The 18,643-nt window shown below is 40.2% G+C and overlaps 2 protein-coding genes across 3 annotated transcripts in view; both read right to left on the reverse strand.

Moving 5' to 3' along the window:
* Nucleotides 1-8,467: 8,467 nt before the first annotated feature.
* On the reverse strand, nucleotides 8,468-10,582 carry sp5a (Sp5 transcription factor a). The gene is made up of 2 exons (XM_061724469.1): nucleotides 10,361-10,582; nucleotides 8,468-9,855 (listed from the first exon to the last, which is right to left on the reverse strand). The coding sequence occupies exons 1-2, from the start codon at nucleotides 10,409-10,411 to the stop codon at nucleotides 8,779-8,781; spliced, it is 1,128 nt and encodes a 375-aa protein (XP_061580453.1). The 5' UTR covers nucleotides 10,412-10,582; the 3' UTR covers nucleotides 8,468-8,778.
* A 5,351-nt stretch (nucleotides 10,583-15,933) lies between these two features.
* myo3b (myosin IIIB) overlaps nucleotides 15,934-18,643 on the reverse strand; it is a 77,907-nt gene continuing 75,197 nt past the window's right edge. For both annotated transcript variants that reach the window (XM_061724471.1, XM_061724470.1), the window contains one exon: nucleotides 15,934-16,062. The gene's annotated coding sequence lies outside the window, so the exon portion shown is untranslated. The remainder of the gene's footprint in view (nucleotides 16,063-18,643) is intronic.

Here is an 18,643-nt window from a genome sequence, read left to right on the forward strand (position 1 = left end):
TTCCCCAGTTTCTCGTCTTCCTTCTTCTTGATATTGCTGTTACTTGGAATTGCCACGTAAATCACAACTGCTCTAGAGTTTATCGACCACCACTATGTGCAGCTAGTTAGCCATCACCAGTTTATCAGTCTGGATCTGAAAGCCCCAAGAGGATCTTAGCCCTTTCATTTTCAATCTTTTTTCTTTAATATACATATACATATATATCTATATAATCATATATTCATATATAAATATATATATATATATATATATATATATATATATATATATATATATATATATATATATATATATACCGTATATATATATATATATATATTTGAATATATCTTCTATGCACTCTTTTTGTTACCATACACTGCAGATCATTGCTAAAAAAGTGTTTATCAGTGTCAGTTTAAATTTGGTACCAGCAAAACATTGAAATAAATGGGGGGAATCCTTTAATATAAGAGAAATTTAAATAAAAATACAAACTAAAACCAAGGGGGGACACAACTGAAGTTTATTTGGACCATGAGTTGAGTAAACTGTCCACAAGAGGGGGTATAATGCAAATGTAAAGGCTGGGAGATAGTGAAGAGGGAGTTGTCAGAGAGCTAGACTATCATATATTTCTGTTTGTTGCTATAGTTATAGTTATTTTGACGGCAGTCTCTGATCAAAGCTCTCACTTAATTCCCTAGACTGAAGACAGAGCTGTCAGTAATTCACTTGCTACAGTGTTACTTCTGCCTCCTTCATCTTTCAAAACCTTAGTGTTCTTGGCTCTGACTTCATACTTTAACCAAGCCATATAAACATGAAAAATAAAGTTCCCAATGTGAGAATTCACAAGGCAATAATGAGAAAATACACAGGAATAAAGCAGCGTGGATTATTCGTCTTAAGTGTAATGCCACTAAAAGTTGTACTCCAAACATCATCCAAAAGACAACTCCACTCAAACTTAGACACCTGCTGAGAGGAGAAGCATTGTGACGTTTAACGCTTAACCTGGAGCTCAGAGCTGAGGATTAAAGATAAAATGGGCTAAAGCTGCACTGTGTGAAAATCCCTGTTTGATCTCACTAAAGCACGAGAAACTATGACAACATCTGCAGCAATCGTCAATCTTCAGTGCGGTTGCCAGAATTTTAGACAAACTTGGGTCAACATTCACAGGACCCCCCCCCCCCTCCCACTCTCTCCCTCCCTCACAATTTATCTATTTCTTATAAATCTAATCCATCTCGTAAATCAAATCTGTATTTTGTGAAATGACTAAAACCTGAAGATTAAAGAATCTCATTGTAACTGGCAAGAAGATTTCTATAAACTGACATAATCACCATTCATTGGTGAATCATTCTTGGCCGTCACCAAACATGTAAACAAACCTATTTATAATTTCTAATTTATAATATTAGTTGATTCATTGACTTAGTCAGTGATCCTTTGCTGTTTCATGTGAAATCTTCCACAGACACTGTGGAAGATCCACAATTTACAGCACAAGATTCAAAGTCCATGCTGAATATCTCAAGTTATTTAAACAAGAAAAGAAAACATTTCACGATAGTTTTTGGGTGTGATTAAAAAAAAACTTAAGGGAGTACTTCACACGGCTGTTCAAAAAAGACAGGTGTGCAGGAGACGAACATAGAGCCCCCACATGGCGTGAAAAATAATCCTAAAACACTGTTTAACCTAAAAAATAAAAGAGTAAAAGTCAAAGTTTGATACGAATGAAATAGAGGAAATAATAAAAAGATACAACAGGAGTCACAAATGTAAAATGACATCTGTTCCTCCTGTAGAAATCCCATGAAAGTGTCTTGAGAGACCAGTGAGTGAATGTTTACCTTCTGCCACTAGGGGGTGCTGAAAGCAAGTTCAACCAAGTGGAACAAAAACAGTTTATAACTCATCCATCCATTTCCCAATAAAGAAATTATTTCATAGTTTCAGCATCATGATGGTCTGTTTGAATTAGTTAAATTGGTAAGATAAGATATGTTAATCAAAAAATATAAGTCGACTAACTGGCCTTTTCTCCATATTTCTAAACTGTGTTCCTATTTTTGTTTTTCTTCTTTCCCCTGTTCTTGGTGGCCATGATTTGATCTCCTAAAGTTGGTTTGAGAATAGTTCAAAGTAAACCAATGCTGTGTAAAGAAGAATCCAACTGAAACGCGTTAAATAAGGTGTTTTGTTTGACTAAAAGAATTGATTCATTAATGATCAAGCATGCACCAGAAATGTGCCCTTAATACATGTAGCCTCCTGTTGTCACTGCTTGGTAAAACTTGCATAGTCCCATTTTTGTACAATATCTTAAAATCTTTCTATAATAAATGTAGCATCAATTTTTACTTTTTATTTTCTTGAGGGGGAAAAAAGCTATGTTATTGTAAAAAGAGGACTGTTAAAGCAGTAATTGAAGTGTATTACTGTTAAACTTCCTCTAATGGTCCCAAGTAATTTCACTTTCCATCACCATATCAACTTTAGATATTACTAGTTACTTAAACTATCAATGAATGATTTGTAAAATATGATTTTTTTTAAGATTAAATCCAATATGAATCCAAGTTGCCTGTCTGAATCACATTATTAGGTGTGGTTTATGAGCAAAACGGTCAAATTACTTAAATTAAAAAAGTTTAAAGGTTTTCTTTTTCTTTTGTTTAATATAATGGTAAATGTTTCTTTTAATTAGGGGAAACAAAAAAATAATTTTCATTTTAAAGAGAAAGACAATTTTAGGGGTAATCTATCAGAAAAATATTGGCTTTTCATGCAAAAAAACCTTCCTCATTTGACAAAGTTTACGCTTAAAGAGGGTCAAGAGCAGAATATATCAAACGCTGGACTCTTGGGGGATAAATATTTTCCATATTCACAGAGGAAGTGGTTCAAATACTCAACGTGTCTACACTGAGCAGCTATGCAAATGCTTATCTGACCCAAAACATATCTTTATTTTCAGTGAAGACAGAGAGAGCAAGACAGAAACAGAGAGAAAATAAGCCTGTTATAAAGCAACTGACATGTTTTAATTACGTTTTAATCACAGCACTGATGTATAAAACATGGAGCCCAGCGTGGGACCAGCTCTGTCTGACCCTGCACAAGTGAATTTCCATTCAAGAGATGCCATTTTAATCAGAAGTGGCATGAAATTTCTCCTTTATCACTGCACTTTTATATGACTAGATAAAAGAAGTGAAATCAGAATCCAATTTAACCATTTTTCATGGTTTAAATACCCATTACTCTTTTTTCTTTAAGAGCCAATTAATATGGACAAAACTACAATCCTTTAATTTTCTCATAAAAATGTAAATGGCCCAAAATGACTGGTTACAATCACAGGAATTAACGGTGGAAAATAAACCTTTATGTCGACAGAAATTTCAAAGCAACGACGACGCCTCCTGAAAGAACAACAGCGATAACATTCTTCTCTACGTCTGATTTAATGTTTTGCTTCACAGATGGGTTGAGTTGCAGCTGGAGGACATCCTGACTGCACTAAAAGCTCACTATTTTTGAATGAATTGCTGAGCTGAACGTGGTTCAGAAAGTCTCCTGTGAGACATGACGTGTTCCCCTTCTCCCTGTCAGAGACACTCACAGCTCGACTGAAGCTAATGGGATCCGTTTCAAACACAATCTAGATGCCTGCTGCAGCTACAGATCCTTTTCACTGACTCCAATGAAGAGCGTGAATTACAAATCGTTGCACAGGTATTGGTTCTGCTCAGCTCACAGATTTGCTGCGACTGCATGCTCATTTTTTCTCCAAACTAAATAAGTGCAACATCGTTGAAATCCACAAGAGGATGTGCAAAAGTAAAATAATGTGTTTCAAACAAATGTGAGGCATTCACTGCCTTTTCTTCTGTTGTACATTACCATAATAAGGCCTGCCCTCTGCAGAAACACACACGAGAGTGCTTCCTGATCTGGCGCCAGCATCAACATAAGGACAGGACCAGAAACTGGTACAAATCACGGCTGATGATGGATAAACTTTGATGATCTGGCGCTTATTGCTTCACTTGAGGTCTGGTTAGCAAATGTACCAAAAAAAAAGAAAAAAATCACTGTTGGAATAAAACTTTTTTAACCCTGTTTTCATGAAAAGATTCTTAATGAAAAGAGGAATGTTTCTGAAAAATGATTCCAACTCCATGGACAATCAATAGATAGATTACTCTTAGGCTCAGGGAGAGGATGTGGTCGGTTCAAATGACTAAGGCCTGTTGTTGTGGAAACAAAAGTGAACAGGTCATTTCCAGAGACTTTGAAGGCATGTTACAAAGATGTTATTTGGTAAGTTGATTGTAACTGTCGGATTCAGGATTTATCAAATGTTCAAACAAACTTTCTTTTTCCACTGAAATGTATCATCAGCTATAAAATGCCCCAGAGAGTTTAAGTGTTATGACGTGAATGAGCGTTCCTCACACCAGACTATCAATCGGATATGATGAGAGGAATATTTCTGAATACTTACATTTTCCTATTTTGCAGTTCAACCACAGACAGCTGATCTCTGTTTTAGGTCGAACCTCATCCCTGGACTGAACCCAGGTTGTTAAAACATAACCAGCAGCTTTTACACTGAAGGAAGACGGTGACTAAGCCAGTACACCACGTCACAAGTGCTCCGTCACACCAAGACAGGCTCGACCAACGTCAGCTCTGACGTTACCGAGACTGCATTCAGGAATTACGAATGGTAAATGAGAATAACGATGAGCATTTATTACTAAAAGCAAATTAAAAAACAAAAATGAACGTCAGTCCCACTTTTCCTCTTCTGTGGAGCAGGAAAGGAAACATGATGTGAAGTTAAAGTTGGGTCGATGTTATAACTACACTGCAAAAACTTTTCTTTAAAAAAAACACACGAAAAAAAACACTGTCTTCCATGAAAATTGAAGACTATTTTAGATTTTTTTGGATAGTTTTAAGAAATCTAGCCAAGGTTTTTTCTCTTGCCCCATTGGTAAAGATATTTGTACGTAAATTAGGACCATTCTGACCACATTTAGGGAATATTAGGTTTATTTCAAGGGGCTGTTGTTGCAGCGTGGAGATAAAGTCTGAGAGGTTGATCTGGGTCCATAACATAACAGAACTATACAAGTGAGCAGTGACATTTTTAGACCCACTCATCTACAAAATAGGTAACAGGTTTTCGGTTTTTGAGTGGATGCACACTCGAGAAACCCTGATATACTCTCAAGCACAAAACAAGTTATTTTTCCTCTATAACATGTCCCTTTTAGCATAAAGTTTTTTTGTTACTGATGTTTTTGCCAAATAGTGGTGGTCTCTTAATTTTTTTTACTAGCAATGAACATAATTCACTAGCCCAGTTAATAAGTTGCTTCTGGAGCTTTAAACTCCACCTCAAACTCTGTGTATGTGTGTTGGCAGTTGGGAATCATTTACATCACAAAGTGGTGTTTTTGTTTGAGTCAGTGGAAAAACTGAATTCGCAATGTGTTTCACTGTTCTGTAGTTCTTAAATCTTTTTTTTTTTTTTTTTTTTAAATAAACTTGAAGCCACAACACATTGTGTCCTCAGTATGAGCAGTTCAGCATTATGGCCTCCAGCAGAGTTGAAGAATAGTCGCTCAGACTCAGACAATGAAGCCAAATCAGAGCCTTTGTGAGGAGCCACTCTGGCTGCATTCAACGTTTCCATCCGTACGCATCGATTTATAAAAGGATCATAAAATGTGGATCAAGGCTTAACAGTTCAGATGGTCAAATCTCATCCTAAATGGGTCTTTTTTTCTTTCATTTGTCCTCTTCTGTGATGAATAGGATGAGAAATGTTAACGTAATGCAGATTCTTTAGAAATTCTGGCTTTAGGTTACAGTTGTGTTTAAATGTGCAAAATAATATGTAAAAAATTGGTCAATAAACAGCAGATGACTGCTATTTTAAAAACGGTACTTTCCTGATTTATTTCATTCAATATTAATAAAAAAAAAAAAATTGGACCCAATTTTGTGCAAAATTAAAGTCTTCAGCGACAACAACAACCCAATAAATTTGTTGGTTTGGTTTTTGGTTTGTTTTTTATTTCCAAAATGTGCCTGAAAACCCAAGCTTTAAAGAACAGGTAATTATCTCCCTTAAAACAAATGCAATATTCTTGAAGCAGGAACCGTGTAAAGACTTCTTGTATTTGTATTATATTTGTATGACCTAACGAGAGATTACTAAATTGGGATTACAAAAGGGGGTGCTGTTGAGGCAGAAAACTGCAGCTCAAAACTCTGAATGACGGTCCTTCATCTCCTCCTGCCAACGTCAGAAATCTCACATCTGACAGACGGGACACGAGAGTGACAGCCGGCTTTAAGCCCTCTGAATATCTGAAGTGGGCTGCATCACCGCATCATCACTCAGATCCGTTAGATGCTGAGAAGTTCCCCACTTCTTCTTTGTGTTGATACGCATCACGGAGGGTAGTCTTGTGGTTAGAAGTTTGATCCACCACAGTAAACAAACATGAAATTTAAATTTGCAAGGAATCGTGAGAGCTCCTGGTGGAGTGGTGATGAATGTGCAACTTACTGGAGGCATTTCTACTGCCAGACGCTCCCTTAAAGGTCAAGGTTCAGCCTGAGCTGTTGCTGGTGGTCATGGAGGGTCCATTAAGACATCATGGAGGGTTTTATAAAAAAAAAAAAGAAAAGAAAAAGTTTCGTTTTTAAATGCAACCTGCTGAAAGAGCAGGTGAAAATCTCCTTTTCACCTGCTGTAAAACAAATCCAAAGATCTTCCAAGCAAGTTTATCTGGTATCGGGGATCATCTCTGTCTGTGAAGAGCAAAGTTGTTGCAAAACAAATAAAACATCTGTTAGACAGAATGAACACATTGAAGCATTGTTAGAGTTCACCAACAGGAAATAAACGCTAATCATAAATCGCTGTGTTCAACTCCAACTGGGAGCAAAGGTTAAACCGTCTCAGTCTTACACATATCCACCTCAGAAGGGCCCGAGGAATCTACTATTTCTATATTTACCTGTTTTCAAAATGCAAAAATTTCAGCAACAGTTTTGCAAAAATGAGCGTACTTGTGAGGTATAAAATAGCTTCTTCAAATACACTCCCCACCAACCATCATCTTAGCTTCATATCTAAATATACCGTTTGCTTTGAACTATAAACCAGATGACAAAAAAAATGTTTTGATTTATTTTCTACAAACATTTGCTACTTTTCTGACCTACTGCAACAAATGAAAACTGAAAATTTTCAAAGCTCTATAGACTTCAACAAACAATTTCGAAAATCTGTTTATTTTCGATTTTTACTAAACAAAATACTTTCCAAACGGATTACGTGGATTTGACAGGAATTAACAAAGTGAAGCAGAGTGATATCGTACAAGGTAAAGCCTCATATAACTGAGGGATGCTGAATGAATTCTTCTGAGATGAGGAAATGTTAGAACTTTTATTCTCACACAGTATTTGGGTCATGTCAACAATAGCAGATCTTTTCAAGAGCATGCTTAAAAACACCCCATATGGAGCAAAAAACAAGACACTTTCATTCAACAAAAGCTATTATATATAATTTACAAGGGGAGTGAAATCTTCCACCGAAGACAATGATCAAAAACACAAGTTGAAAACTTGTCTTCCTTTGGGATGATATAGACAATGAATTCAAACTCATGAGCTATACTGTAGCTTCTCCATGGTCCCAAAATTAACTTATGAAACTTTTGTAAATATATACAAAAATGTGCTACACAGACCAGCAATGTTAGAAAACTATCGTCAGGATGTCAAAATTCAACCAAATAGAAAATTAACAAAAAAGATGAAAAATGCAGCTCACTGTGCACTTGAACTAAAAGTAGGACTGAAGGCTGATTTATGGTTCCGCGTTACACCCAGTACTCGAGTTGTGAAAAATAATCAGGGGGGATGGTGGATTTTATCATATGGGGACAGATAATTTGTGCTGATTACAAATAATATAATATATTACAAATAATAGCACTGACCAAAACACCTGCAGAAATACTGCAGGAATGACATAGCAGCAGTTAAATGCAGCCTTCTGTAAGCTTTAAATATCCACTGGGCTTACATCAAATACATCAAAACACAAAAATAAAAAACTGTTATGCCTCTGTCCTTCACAGGATAAGTAACATGGATCACTGCAAAAACTCAAAATCTTAACAAGAATATTTGTCTTATTTCTAGTTAAAATGTCTCATTTTAGTAAAAAAATCTCATTACACTTAAAACAAGACTCATCACTGGAAAAAACAACAATTTTCACCTGTTTCAAGTAGATTTTCACTTGAAATAAGTAGAAAAATCTGCCAGTGGAACAAGATTTTTTTGCTTGTAATAAGAAGATAAATCTTGTCCCACTGGCAGATTTTTCTACTTGTGAAAGTTTACTTGAAACAGGTGAAAATTGTCAAATAAGTTATTTTTCTGGTATTATTTTTTTGGTGATGACTTTAAATGTTGAAATAGCAGTAAAACCACATTCATTGATGAAATGACATAAGGGATGGAAAGTGGGGATGATTTTGACCGTTTTTATTTCAGGGGGGATGCCATCCCCCCTCATCCCCCCTCAACTCGAGTACTGGTTACACCAACGCAGTGCCTACGCCGTAGGGTACGCACGTCGATTCAACACAGAACCATGATTCACCCTTGACTGTATTGCACTAGTAGGATAGTCTACTGGGTTTTTTTTTTTTTTAAACGTCTAAACAGGTGTTGTTACAACATACTCCTCGACGTGTCCTCTCGTTTCACGTTCAGCGTCTTGTCGTGGCACAATTTGCCACTTTTTTTGTTCTGGTGAGTTTTGACGTGTTTGGCCAGGTGGTCGCTCCTCATGAACCTCTTGCAGCAGTCCGGGCACACGAAGCGCTTCTCCCCGGTGTGAGTCCTCAGGTGTCTCTGCAGCTCGTCGGAGCGGGTGAAGCTCTTGCCGCAGAACAGCCAGTTGCAGACAAACGGCCTCTCCCCGGAGTGCCAGCGCAGGTGCGCCTTCAGGTGCGACGTCTTCCCGTACACCTTCCCGCAGCCGGGGATGTGGCAGATGTGCTGCTTCTTCTTGCCGGGCTCGTCGCTGGAGGAGGAGTTGGTGTTGGACTGGCAGTTGGGGCAGCGGCAGCGCCGGCAGCGCCGCGCCGCCGCCAGCGGGGACTTGGTGTGCAGCAGCGCCGCGATCTGCGTCTGGTACTGCGCAAAGTCCGAGTGTCCCAGGACCAACCCGCGCTGCAGCTGGAACCGCGGGTGGGGGCCCCCGTGGGTGCCCTGCTGCTGCAGGCTCCACCACGGGATGTCCTCCCCGGGGGTTGTGGGGGAGAGTTGTCTCTGCTGCTGGTGCACGAACCCGGGCATGGAGCCGGGTGCAGGGATGGGGGCCGGAACCGGGGCCGGGTAGCTGACGGCCGGGACGTAGGTGGGGGGGCTGCAGGCGGACTGCATGGAGCAGGGCAGCATCTTCACCGGGGAGGAGAAGTCATAAGGGTACGAGGAGGGGTCGGCCGGCGGGGTGAGGGGGAGTTCGTGGTGGTGGTGGTGGGAGCTGAAGGAGCTCTGGATGTGCTTGGAGGATAGTCCGAAAGTTGAGTTCAGGCTGCTCTGGGGCGTCCCCTCGTTAGTCCACGGGTGAAATAAACGCGAGGGGGAGCCCAGGGTGGTGGGGTCGTAGGGCACCTGCAGGAAGTCTGCCGGGGTGGATCCGTGGTGGTGGTGGTGGTGATGCCCGATCCGGTTACAGGTGGCGGCCAGCAGCGCCAGCGGGGAGTGCTTGCAGTTCTCCGGAGAGGAGTTGGGAGTGCGGTCCTGCAGGACACAGACAAGCATGCTTGAGACCCTTACGCACATCAAAAAGCTCAAAAAATATTGCCAAAAGAAAAAAAAGACTGTTTTAATTCAAATGCATGTTCTATCTGCGTAGTAGAAAACTTTTTGCACACCGGATTTGCAGAAAGGTGCGTCGGAGGAGGAAAAGCTGCAGCCAAATTAAACAAGAAAACTCCCGCACACCTTCTTCTCATACCTTTTTCAAGGCATCAATCAAGGTCTTCATGCCTTGAAAAAGGTATATGACCGAAATGTTGGCCTAATAAACAAATGTACGGTGAGAAGAAGAGGGAGTTTTCTTGTTTAATATTCTTGCGTAAAAGTTGACTGCAGCTACTGTATGTTGCAGGAAACAATGCGCATACACATGAAGCAGTTTCCCCCTTTTAAATGAAGTGGCTTATGCATAAAGGAAAAAGGGTTCAAATTAAAAGTTTCGTCCTCACTAAAGTGGTCAAAGTCTGGGAGAAAGTTGCGGTCTAACCTGGAGAAAAGCTTGCAGGGTTTCATTCCGCAGAACCGCCACCGCTGCCATGGTGCCCGCTCCTCCTCCACGCGAGCTGGCGAATAAACACTAATAAACGCTCGGAATTCAGATGAATATGTGCATTCGCCGGTCAAAAAATATATATATATCTTTGTGTGAGCAAAGTCTTCGCGTCTCCAGTGCTTCCTCTCTCCGATATATCCTCGGTCTATCTGAAGAGTGAGGGATCACTTCTTAGAATTTGATAAGGACTTTGGTGGGCCGCCAGCCAGTCAGAAATAAGATTTATTACTTTGAAGTTTGCCGCTGCCCAATCATCAAAGAATAGCGGCTCTTTGAGAGGGGAAAGCAAATCCTTTGAATCCACAAAGCTCCTATGGTGTGTTTGTTGGTCTGGATAAAGGAGCTGATTATTAGGGGGGTTGGGAAGGGAGGAGATAAAGGCGGGACAATTAATGAAGTAATCACTATGTGGGAAATGTATATACACAAATAATTGGATTTTCTTGATCAAAGACCCCCACGCCGCCTGGAGACCCCGGTATTGGATGCTGTAGTCATCTGATCCTCTTTTTGTAATTAAGGATTTGTAGCAGAACCCTATGTGACAATGTGACATTGTTATCTCTAGAGATCTCCAACAGCACTGGCTGCCTGTTTGATGGAGGAAAAAGAGACCAAATCGAGTGACTCAACACGAAGTCCTCATCTCTGAAGAATCTGCATCTCTTTTACATTTTCTAATTTGAATTAAGATTTCTTTGTTGTGCCTTTGAACTGCAACTTGGCATTAAACACTTAATTATGCCCTCTCTGAATTATTTAAATACTTATTTCTACTTCAGTCATCTTAATCAGCTGTTTTTATCAGACTCTAAATTCAGATATTTTTTCTCTTCTTTGTTAAGTATTAAAACTGACACCCTGACAAACTGAGAGCCTGCAGGGAAAGCCATTCAAGTAAAAGCTTCCTGAAATGCAACTTGAGCAAATAATACTCCTTAAATGCCTTCAGACAAAGCCCTCTAATTTAACAAAGCACACCCAGTGTAAATGTGGATGTCCTGTTAATCACAAAAAAACCCACAATCTTAAGAAGTATCGCATCCAAATATAACAGAGGAGCATCATATCAAGACAAAACAGGGGGGGGAAACTTTAAACTGAAGCATCCTGTCAGAATGTTTTTGTTTCACAAGATTTAACGAAGGCAAAAGTACGCAGTTTTTATAAGATAATATCCAAAACTTTTATGGCAGAGCTGGAGAAATGGAAGTTGTAGTTCAACTCTCTGATCTTTATCTGGCTTCCCTGCAGAAACAATCACTGTCCTCTCAACTAGTTTGGAGCGGCAGATTTTGAATTAGATCTGTTCCTTTGAAGGGATTAATGTTCCCAGTCCTCTCCCACGGCTTTACACACAGTCATGAGGGAAAAGGGGGAGTCCTGCTGGGCGGCACTGGAGCCATGTTAAACTACAACGCTGGCTGCAGGAGTGCTGCTGGAGTCACACAGAAAAACAACAGAGGAGATTAAACTTGTTTACATCAAGTTGTGGCGGGCTCCGCGGCTGAAACTGCCCCCCAAAAATATGGAAAATAAATAAATGAGCAAGCAGGAAAGGTCACTGCTTTGACCCTGAGCCACATCACATTTCATCTACGACGGCAGCGGCTGTTTTATTCTTCTTTTGTGGATGGATAAAAGTTCTTTATCAAATCAAGAACTCTTTGTACACTTTTCCAAACTTTTTTTTACTTTTAAGTAAGTGCATTACAAATAATTTATAGATAATTGGATTAGTTTTAAGTTCAATTAGAAGTTGTTAATAATTATTAAATATGCATCAGTGTTCATCCTCCTACAATTTTATCATTTCTATTTTATCTATGGGATGAAGTCAAGAGTGCAAATTTGATGACTTTGTGGAAATTAAATAAAAAATAAAAGAAATCAATGTTTTAATAGTATTTATTGGAGTTTTTTAAACTGAAAAGACACAGTGGAGTTTTTAAAACTTAAAATTTAAATTAAAATGACCCTAAAAGTAAAGTTGATGAGCATGAATCTCACACACAAGGACTCAGAAGAGCTGAAAAGTGACCAGTTGGTTCGTGGGTCAGTGATGAGACGTGACCAACAACACACTCACACTTATCTGGTTGTGAAAGACTTCCTCTCCAGCTGAGGTTTAATTTAGCAACAAATCTGGTCAAATTCAGTAAATCGTCATTCAGTGTTGCCTCACAACTACAAGAGGAACTTCTCTCAGCTTTTATCAGCAGCAGATCATTCACATGAAAGTGTTGAACATATCGATCTGGCCTGGGAGCAGCTCTACGGGTGGCTGGGGCAGAGGGGGCTTCGCAGAGTTCATCGCCTCGCCCGGAGGTCGGGGGATCAATCTGGCGAGCTTCCAGTTGAAAGGAAAACCGACTCTTCCCACTCCGCCACCGGGTGTTCACAGAAATGGGACTCAGTTACAAAACAGCGACGAAGAAGACGACCACCTCGGTCGTTCGTGTTAAAGGAAACTTATTTGGAACCGTTAGTACAAAGCTCTAATAAATCATGGTGCATTTGTAAAGGACATTATGAAGTGGTGCCAAACTTCTCTCCCACAGCCTGAATCCCAGCTGGCGGAGTGGGAGGACTTGGGAGGGACGTGGGCGTCCGTGTCTTCATTAGCCTGGGTGAAGGTGTGGAAGAAAGGCAAGCCTGCTGACGGTCCAACACTCTCTTCCTGCTGGAGATCAGATGTGTTTGTTTCATTTTAAATTAAAAATCTTATTGTTGTAAGACACTTAAAGGAGCATGAGGCAGGATTGAGGCAGGATTTATGAAAAAAATTTGTATACGTTTGAAGTTTTCTAGTAATAATGTCAGATGAAGCGTTCCAAACCAAAAAGAATGTTTCCTCTAGTGTATCTCTCCGTTGCCTTGAACAGGCTGTGTGCTGCAAAATGTGCTGCAATTCCGGGCCGGAAATTTCCCGCGCTGTCCTGCGGATGTGACGTCACATGACGCTGCATGCGCGTTCTCCCCGTTCTCCCGTGCCGGCTTCGCTGTTGGCTGCAGTACCCCCAACGGCCGTCGTGGCGAAGGTGGCGCTAGAGAGTTTCATTTTCTTAAAAGGAGCCTCATGCTCCTTTAAAGCAGCACAATGTAACTTTCAGCTTTTGTTGAGTTTGGCGGCTCCTTTGGACAAAAGCGGTAGTGCTTTACCAGAAAGAACACTACATTTCCCATGAGCACCAGCGCGTACTGCCGGAAAACTCCTGTCCCCGTCGCGTGCATTTGTTTTGATAGTGAATGAACGGGACGGACTTTCAAAACTACTTTTCTGTTTTCAGCGGTCGTTTGCAGCATGGATAGCAAAGAGGTAATGTCTATTTTTCTATCTATTTTTGGCTAAACAATATAATATGACGATGTTGAAAATCACTAAGTTCAACTTGGTTTTATTAGTGAAGTCAACGCCCGCCCCCCTGTCCTGTTATAATAATGCGCCCCGAACTACAAATTCGTACGCTAGTCCAACATACTTACTGACAAAATAAAAAAATACTTTATAACCTGTGAATGCCCATTCCTTATATTTTGCAGATCAGCTTTGCACAATTTAACAGTTCTCAGGAAAAATACTAGAACCCAAGACGAATCCCCTGTATGTGAAAACATTCTAATTTTGATTCTTATTGAACATAGAACTCTACATTTACATTTGTATCATAACAATTCTTCTTTATCCCCATAAAGCCCCATCGGTCGGACATCCCTCCTTGTCTTTCTTCTCACGCCCGTGAGTGAACGCCGGGCCAATGTTTATTCTTGTCCGGGCATTTTTTTATTTATTTTTTTTGTCCGGGCATTTAGCTTATTACTCTCCCGCTTTCTTTTTTTCGCCTCCTCCGATAAAACTTTTATTTTCTTTGGTTTTTTCACTGCTTCGGCCATGACACCAGCTTTTGCTGAGCTCTGCGCTCCACGCCCCGCCCAGCTTTCGTCTCGACTGCGAATCGGGAAGGAGGGGGAAGTGACGTATGCCGTAAAGCAGTCGAAGCCGTAAAATTGTAGATTTTTAGTGTGGCAGGGTTCCTACCATGCTCCTCAAAGTTACATAGTGCCAGTGAAGGCGATACAGACCCCTCAGACCATGACAGAGGTGTCATTAAACCTGTTGGAAGTTGATGTACCATCACAATGACTCTGGAAATATTAGATTAAGGTGGAAAAGTTACATTGTGCTGCTTTAATGCAACGGTATATTTAGAGTTGGTCCGGGTTTAAGAGTCAGCAGGACTCTGCTGGTGCACAAGTACCCGCATTTAGAAACGTTAGATGTTAAAGCAAAGAGGCTAAAACCCAGCGTTTACTCACACAGACACCAGCAACGTCAGAGCAACAGCGGTAAATATTTTGTCACTTACTTATTGCTTCCAGGCTTAAATGTCAGATAAATGTCGTTGCACGTTGCAAGCTGCTTCTTTACTGTACGTCAAACCAGGCAGCTGCTAAAGAGGAGGGACAAGTCAACCCTGAAAACAAAAGCAGTATTTTTAACACCATCCTCAACAGGAGGAGCAACTAGTTATGGACATCAAAATCACAGTCAAAAAATGTTACATTTAGGCTGGATTTTAAGATAAATCATCTGCCGTGGCCAGTTTTCTCATTTAAGCACCATAAATTAACAGAAATGTTGGTACCGTTTATGTCAAATTAGTCGCTGTCTGGCTACCACTACTACTGTCATTTAGCAGAAGCTTTTATCCAAAGCGACTTACATCTGAGACACACACACACACACACACACCATGGAGCAATCAGGGTTAATGCCTTGCTCAGGGGCCCAAGGTGGTTCATCTTGGTTGCTATTCCGGGTGAACCTGGGTCCTCCAGACCCAAGCCCACCTCTGTAGCCACTAGACTACCACACCTCCAAAAATTGGATACATTTTTCCACAAGGTCTGTGGTTTTAAACACTACAGTAGTAACATCCTTACTTTTTTGTTAAGGAGTTTAAAGGCTCTGCTGGGACAAGGTCAAGTCCCACAGGGGCTTATTTCCTACAAACCTAGAAATGGTTTTCTGCTTCAACACTCAAAGATTTGAGTCAATCAACTGGGTACTGAAGCACAGCATGGATAGTGATAAAGTTTCATGACTTTCACTGTTGGCGAGTGTTTTCATAATGCAGCAATACAAAAGACATTAAAAATGATGAAAAAGTGCATCTTGACATTATATCTCTATTTTTACCAGAACTTAAGTTAAAACTTCAACAGCTGACTATGATTCCTGTAAAGTTCAATTAATGTTAAATGGTTCAGATGGAAGAGAAAGCTTTTAATTTTCACAACACAATATTGTCCAATCATGTACTACATAACTTTAACATCCTAAACAAAGAGCCTGTGATCACCGCTGATATCTATGTGGTGAAGTAAATACAGCATTATTGAGGCAAATAAGTTCATTGTAATGTTTAAAATATTAGAGACCCAGGGCAGTTTGAAATGTTTTTTTTCTTTAAAAAGCACTGACAATCATGATTTGGTTGTTTAAACCCATTTATTTGACTTGTATAAAACAGCATTTTACTTGAAATAAACATAAATTTACAATAAAAGTCAAGCGTGTTCTTGAGATGCAGTTGGTTTTGGTTTTGTTGTTCAAAAAGGGTGAAGAAGGCAACCTAGAAGAGAAGAGACAACGTATCAGCATCACTACATCTCACTGTTGCAAAACGTGAAAAATAATGATAATCATGATGCAAAAAGTTGTATCGGCATACATTTATGGGTGCAAGAAAGTTATTATCCTGACGTTCTGATGCTGAGAAAATGTATATTTGACGGTCACACAGCAAAGCCAAAATACGAACTCTTTTTTTTTTTTTTTTTTTTTTTTTTTTAAACTTTCCATATTTTGCGGACAGTTGGAGTGAGAAAAAAAAAAAAAGTTCCACATCTGTCTCATACAAGAGATTTAAGAGGCTTGGGGGGGTGGGGGGTGGGGGCAAGTGGGAGAGTCTGTAAGAGACACAGAGACGGGGGGGTAGAGGGGCGAGAGATGCTCGAGGCTACTGGGCACTTGAGCCGCTATAATGGTGTCTCGTATGAGAAAACATCTGTGAATTTCCTCAGTGATCTACAACAAAGTATAACTCAGAGCAGTCACTCAGCAGACCTTTGAAGTCGCGGGGCTGACAGAAAGCTGCCATTGTTCGCAGCCCCCAACACACAGAAACTCCAACTTTGGTCTCACTAATTTTCCTTGCAACACGATACAACTCTTTTCCCCTCTCTCTCTCCCTCTCTCCTTCTCCCTCTCCCTCTCCCTTCCGAGCCTGTGAAGCTGGGGATCTCTGCATACTGAAGAGCAAACAGCAAAGCCTTGGCAATATGCAGGGGTTGGCCCCGGGTCGCGCCGAGGCGGGACAGGTCATTTTACCTTCTCCCAGCCCACCCTGCATGCATTAATCCAGCCCTAAAGAGGAGAACTCTGCCCCTTCCATGATGATGAGGACGGTTTCCAGCCCTCAGTGGTTTCACAGGAAAAATTAGAATATGAAAAAAAAAAAGAAGACATCACCTTCAAACTGAGATGTCATGGGCAAAACAGCCCTCAGATATTCTGGTGCTTTCAGCTTTTAGGAGCAACTAGCGTACATTTATTACACACACGGTTTGAGATGTTTGTTTATTATACATTTCCTGAGGAGGAAGTGCTTTAGCTAGCTTTTAGCTTTTGAGTTTGTCGCTGCGCCAGAGAGCCTCGGCACACGATTTACCACACGCTTCAAGGAGCTTTCAGGGTGCCACGGCGAGTGGCAATGACATAAGTGTGGGAAAACAGCTTTCACCTGTGGGGACGTCAACCTCACACAACAGGTTGTGTCTGTCAGGGGACACGAGAGGAAACATCAGGAAAAACAAAGTCAAATACTTGCATAATTACGTGGATTTGGGGTAAATCAAGCAAAATAAATCCCCCCCGACACAGAAATGCCAAATATTACAGGCAAAGGGGAGTTATTTACCCAGTTCCAGTCAAATTTTAGCTTTCCTCAATCCTGAGCAGGTTTATGGGTTTAAATATTCTACAAGTCTCATTTTGCTTTTGCCCAGAAGGCACTGGTTAATTTGTTAGATCTCATCTGGATAATTGTCAGATTTACTTGTGTCCTAAAATGGATGAGAACACATTTCAAAAAGATCTAAGATGCAAAAAATATATATAACAGGCATCTAATAGTTGATCTCTTGTTTTATCACCAAAGTTTGGAAGATCTGCTCTGATTTTGCACATTGTGCCATTCTTTTAAAGAGAAAAAAACTATTTCTATTACTTTTGGGGGTTTTTGCACATAAAGAATAAACAGGAAAAAATTCTACAATTACCAGTTAATCTGTTTTAGTAAATCTAAATCTGTTTGTTGGGCTGCCTCGTTAATGTTTTTGATCCGACGTCTGGCGAGACAAGAAAAGAAGTTAATTAGAAAAAGAATGGATGGATGAGAATACAGAAACAGCAACATTTACTTTTTTCCTAAGGCAAATACAAAAATGATGTAAAGAGCTAGAAACAATCTTGGGAACTACGCCTACTTTATTCTGTGATACGTGCCCTTAACACTGACCAATCATGTCAGTCCACAGCTTGAAACGATCAATACATTTAAAAGTTTAAAAAACTATAAAGAAGTGGTCTTCGATTATCGCATATGAACAAGTCAAGAAAACACATGAATAGATTATTTTTTTAATTTAAAGAGAGGAATAAACTGCCAGTTTGACCTCAGTGAAAAAACGTTTGGTTCAACAGCGGGTGGTCATTCCAGCTCCTCCTGGCAGTGGGCAAAAAAAACATGCCGACAAGCTTTGTGTGACGTGTCCCACGCTGAAACAAGGCTGCGGTGATTCTCACACTGTTACCAGTCCAGCATTTACTCGGCGGCAGCTGGTCCCACCATCTGGGAAAGCAATGCCGGGGCAAAACAAAAACAGGTTACACCTTTGGCCATGCCAAGTCTGCTGGTGCCCCGCTCTGTCTACAAACTGAGAAAAGCTAATCATAATTTCACGCTCTGATTTGTCAAATCCCATTCCAGCACCGGAGGCAGCGAGAGAAACTTTTAAAGTCACCAGATTTCACAGCGTACTGTAGGGGTGAACAGCTTTTTCCATATTGTTCGTTTTGAGCCTTTTTTTCCTGTCTGTCTGTCTTTTTTTTTTCTAGCTTTCTCTTTCTCAGTCTGGTTACATCTCTGTTTT

The sequence above is a fragment of the Cololabis saira genome, chromosome 6 (genome assembly GCF_033807715.1).
Source record: "Cololabis saira isolate AMF1-May2022 chromosome 6, fColSai1.1, whole genome shotgun sequence".
Classification (NCBI taxonomy): Eukaryota; Metazoa; Chordata; class Actinopteri; order Beloniformes; family Belonidae; genus Cololabis; species Cololabis saira.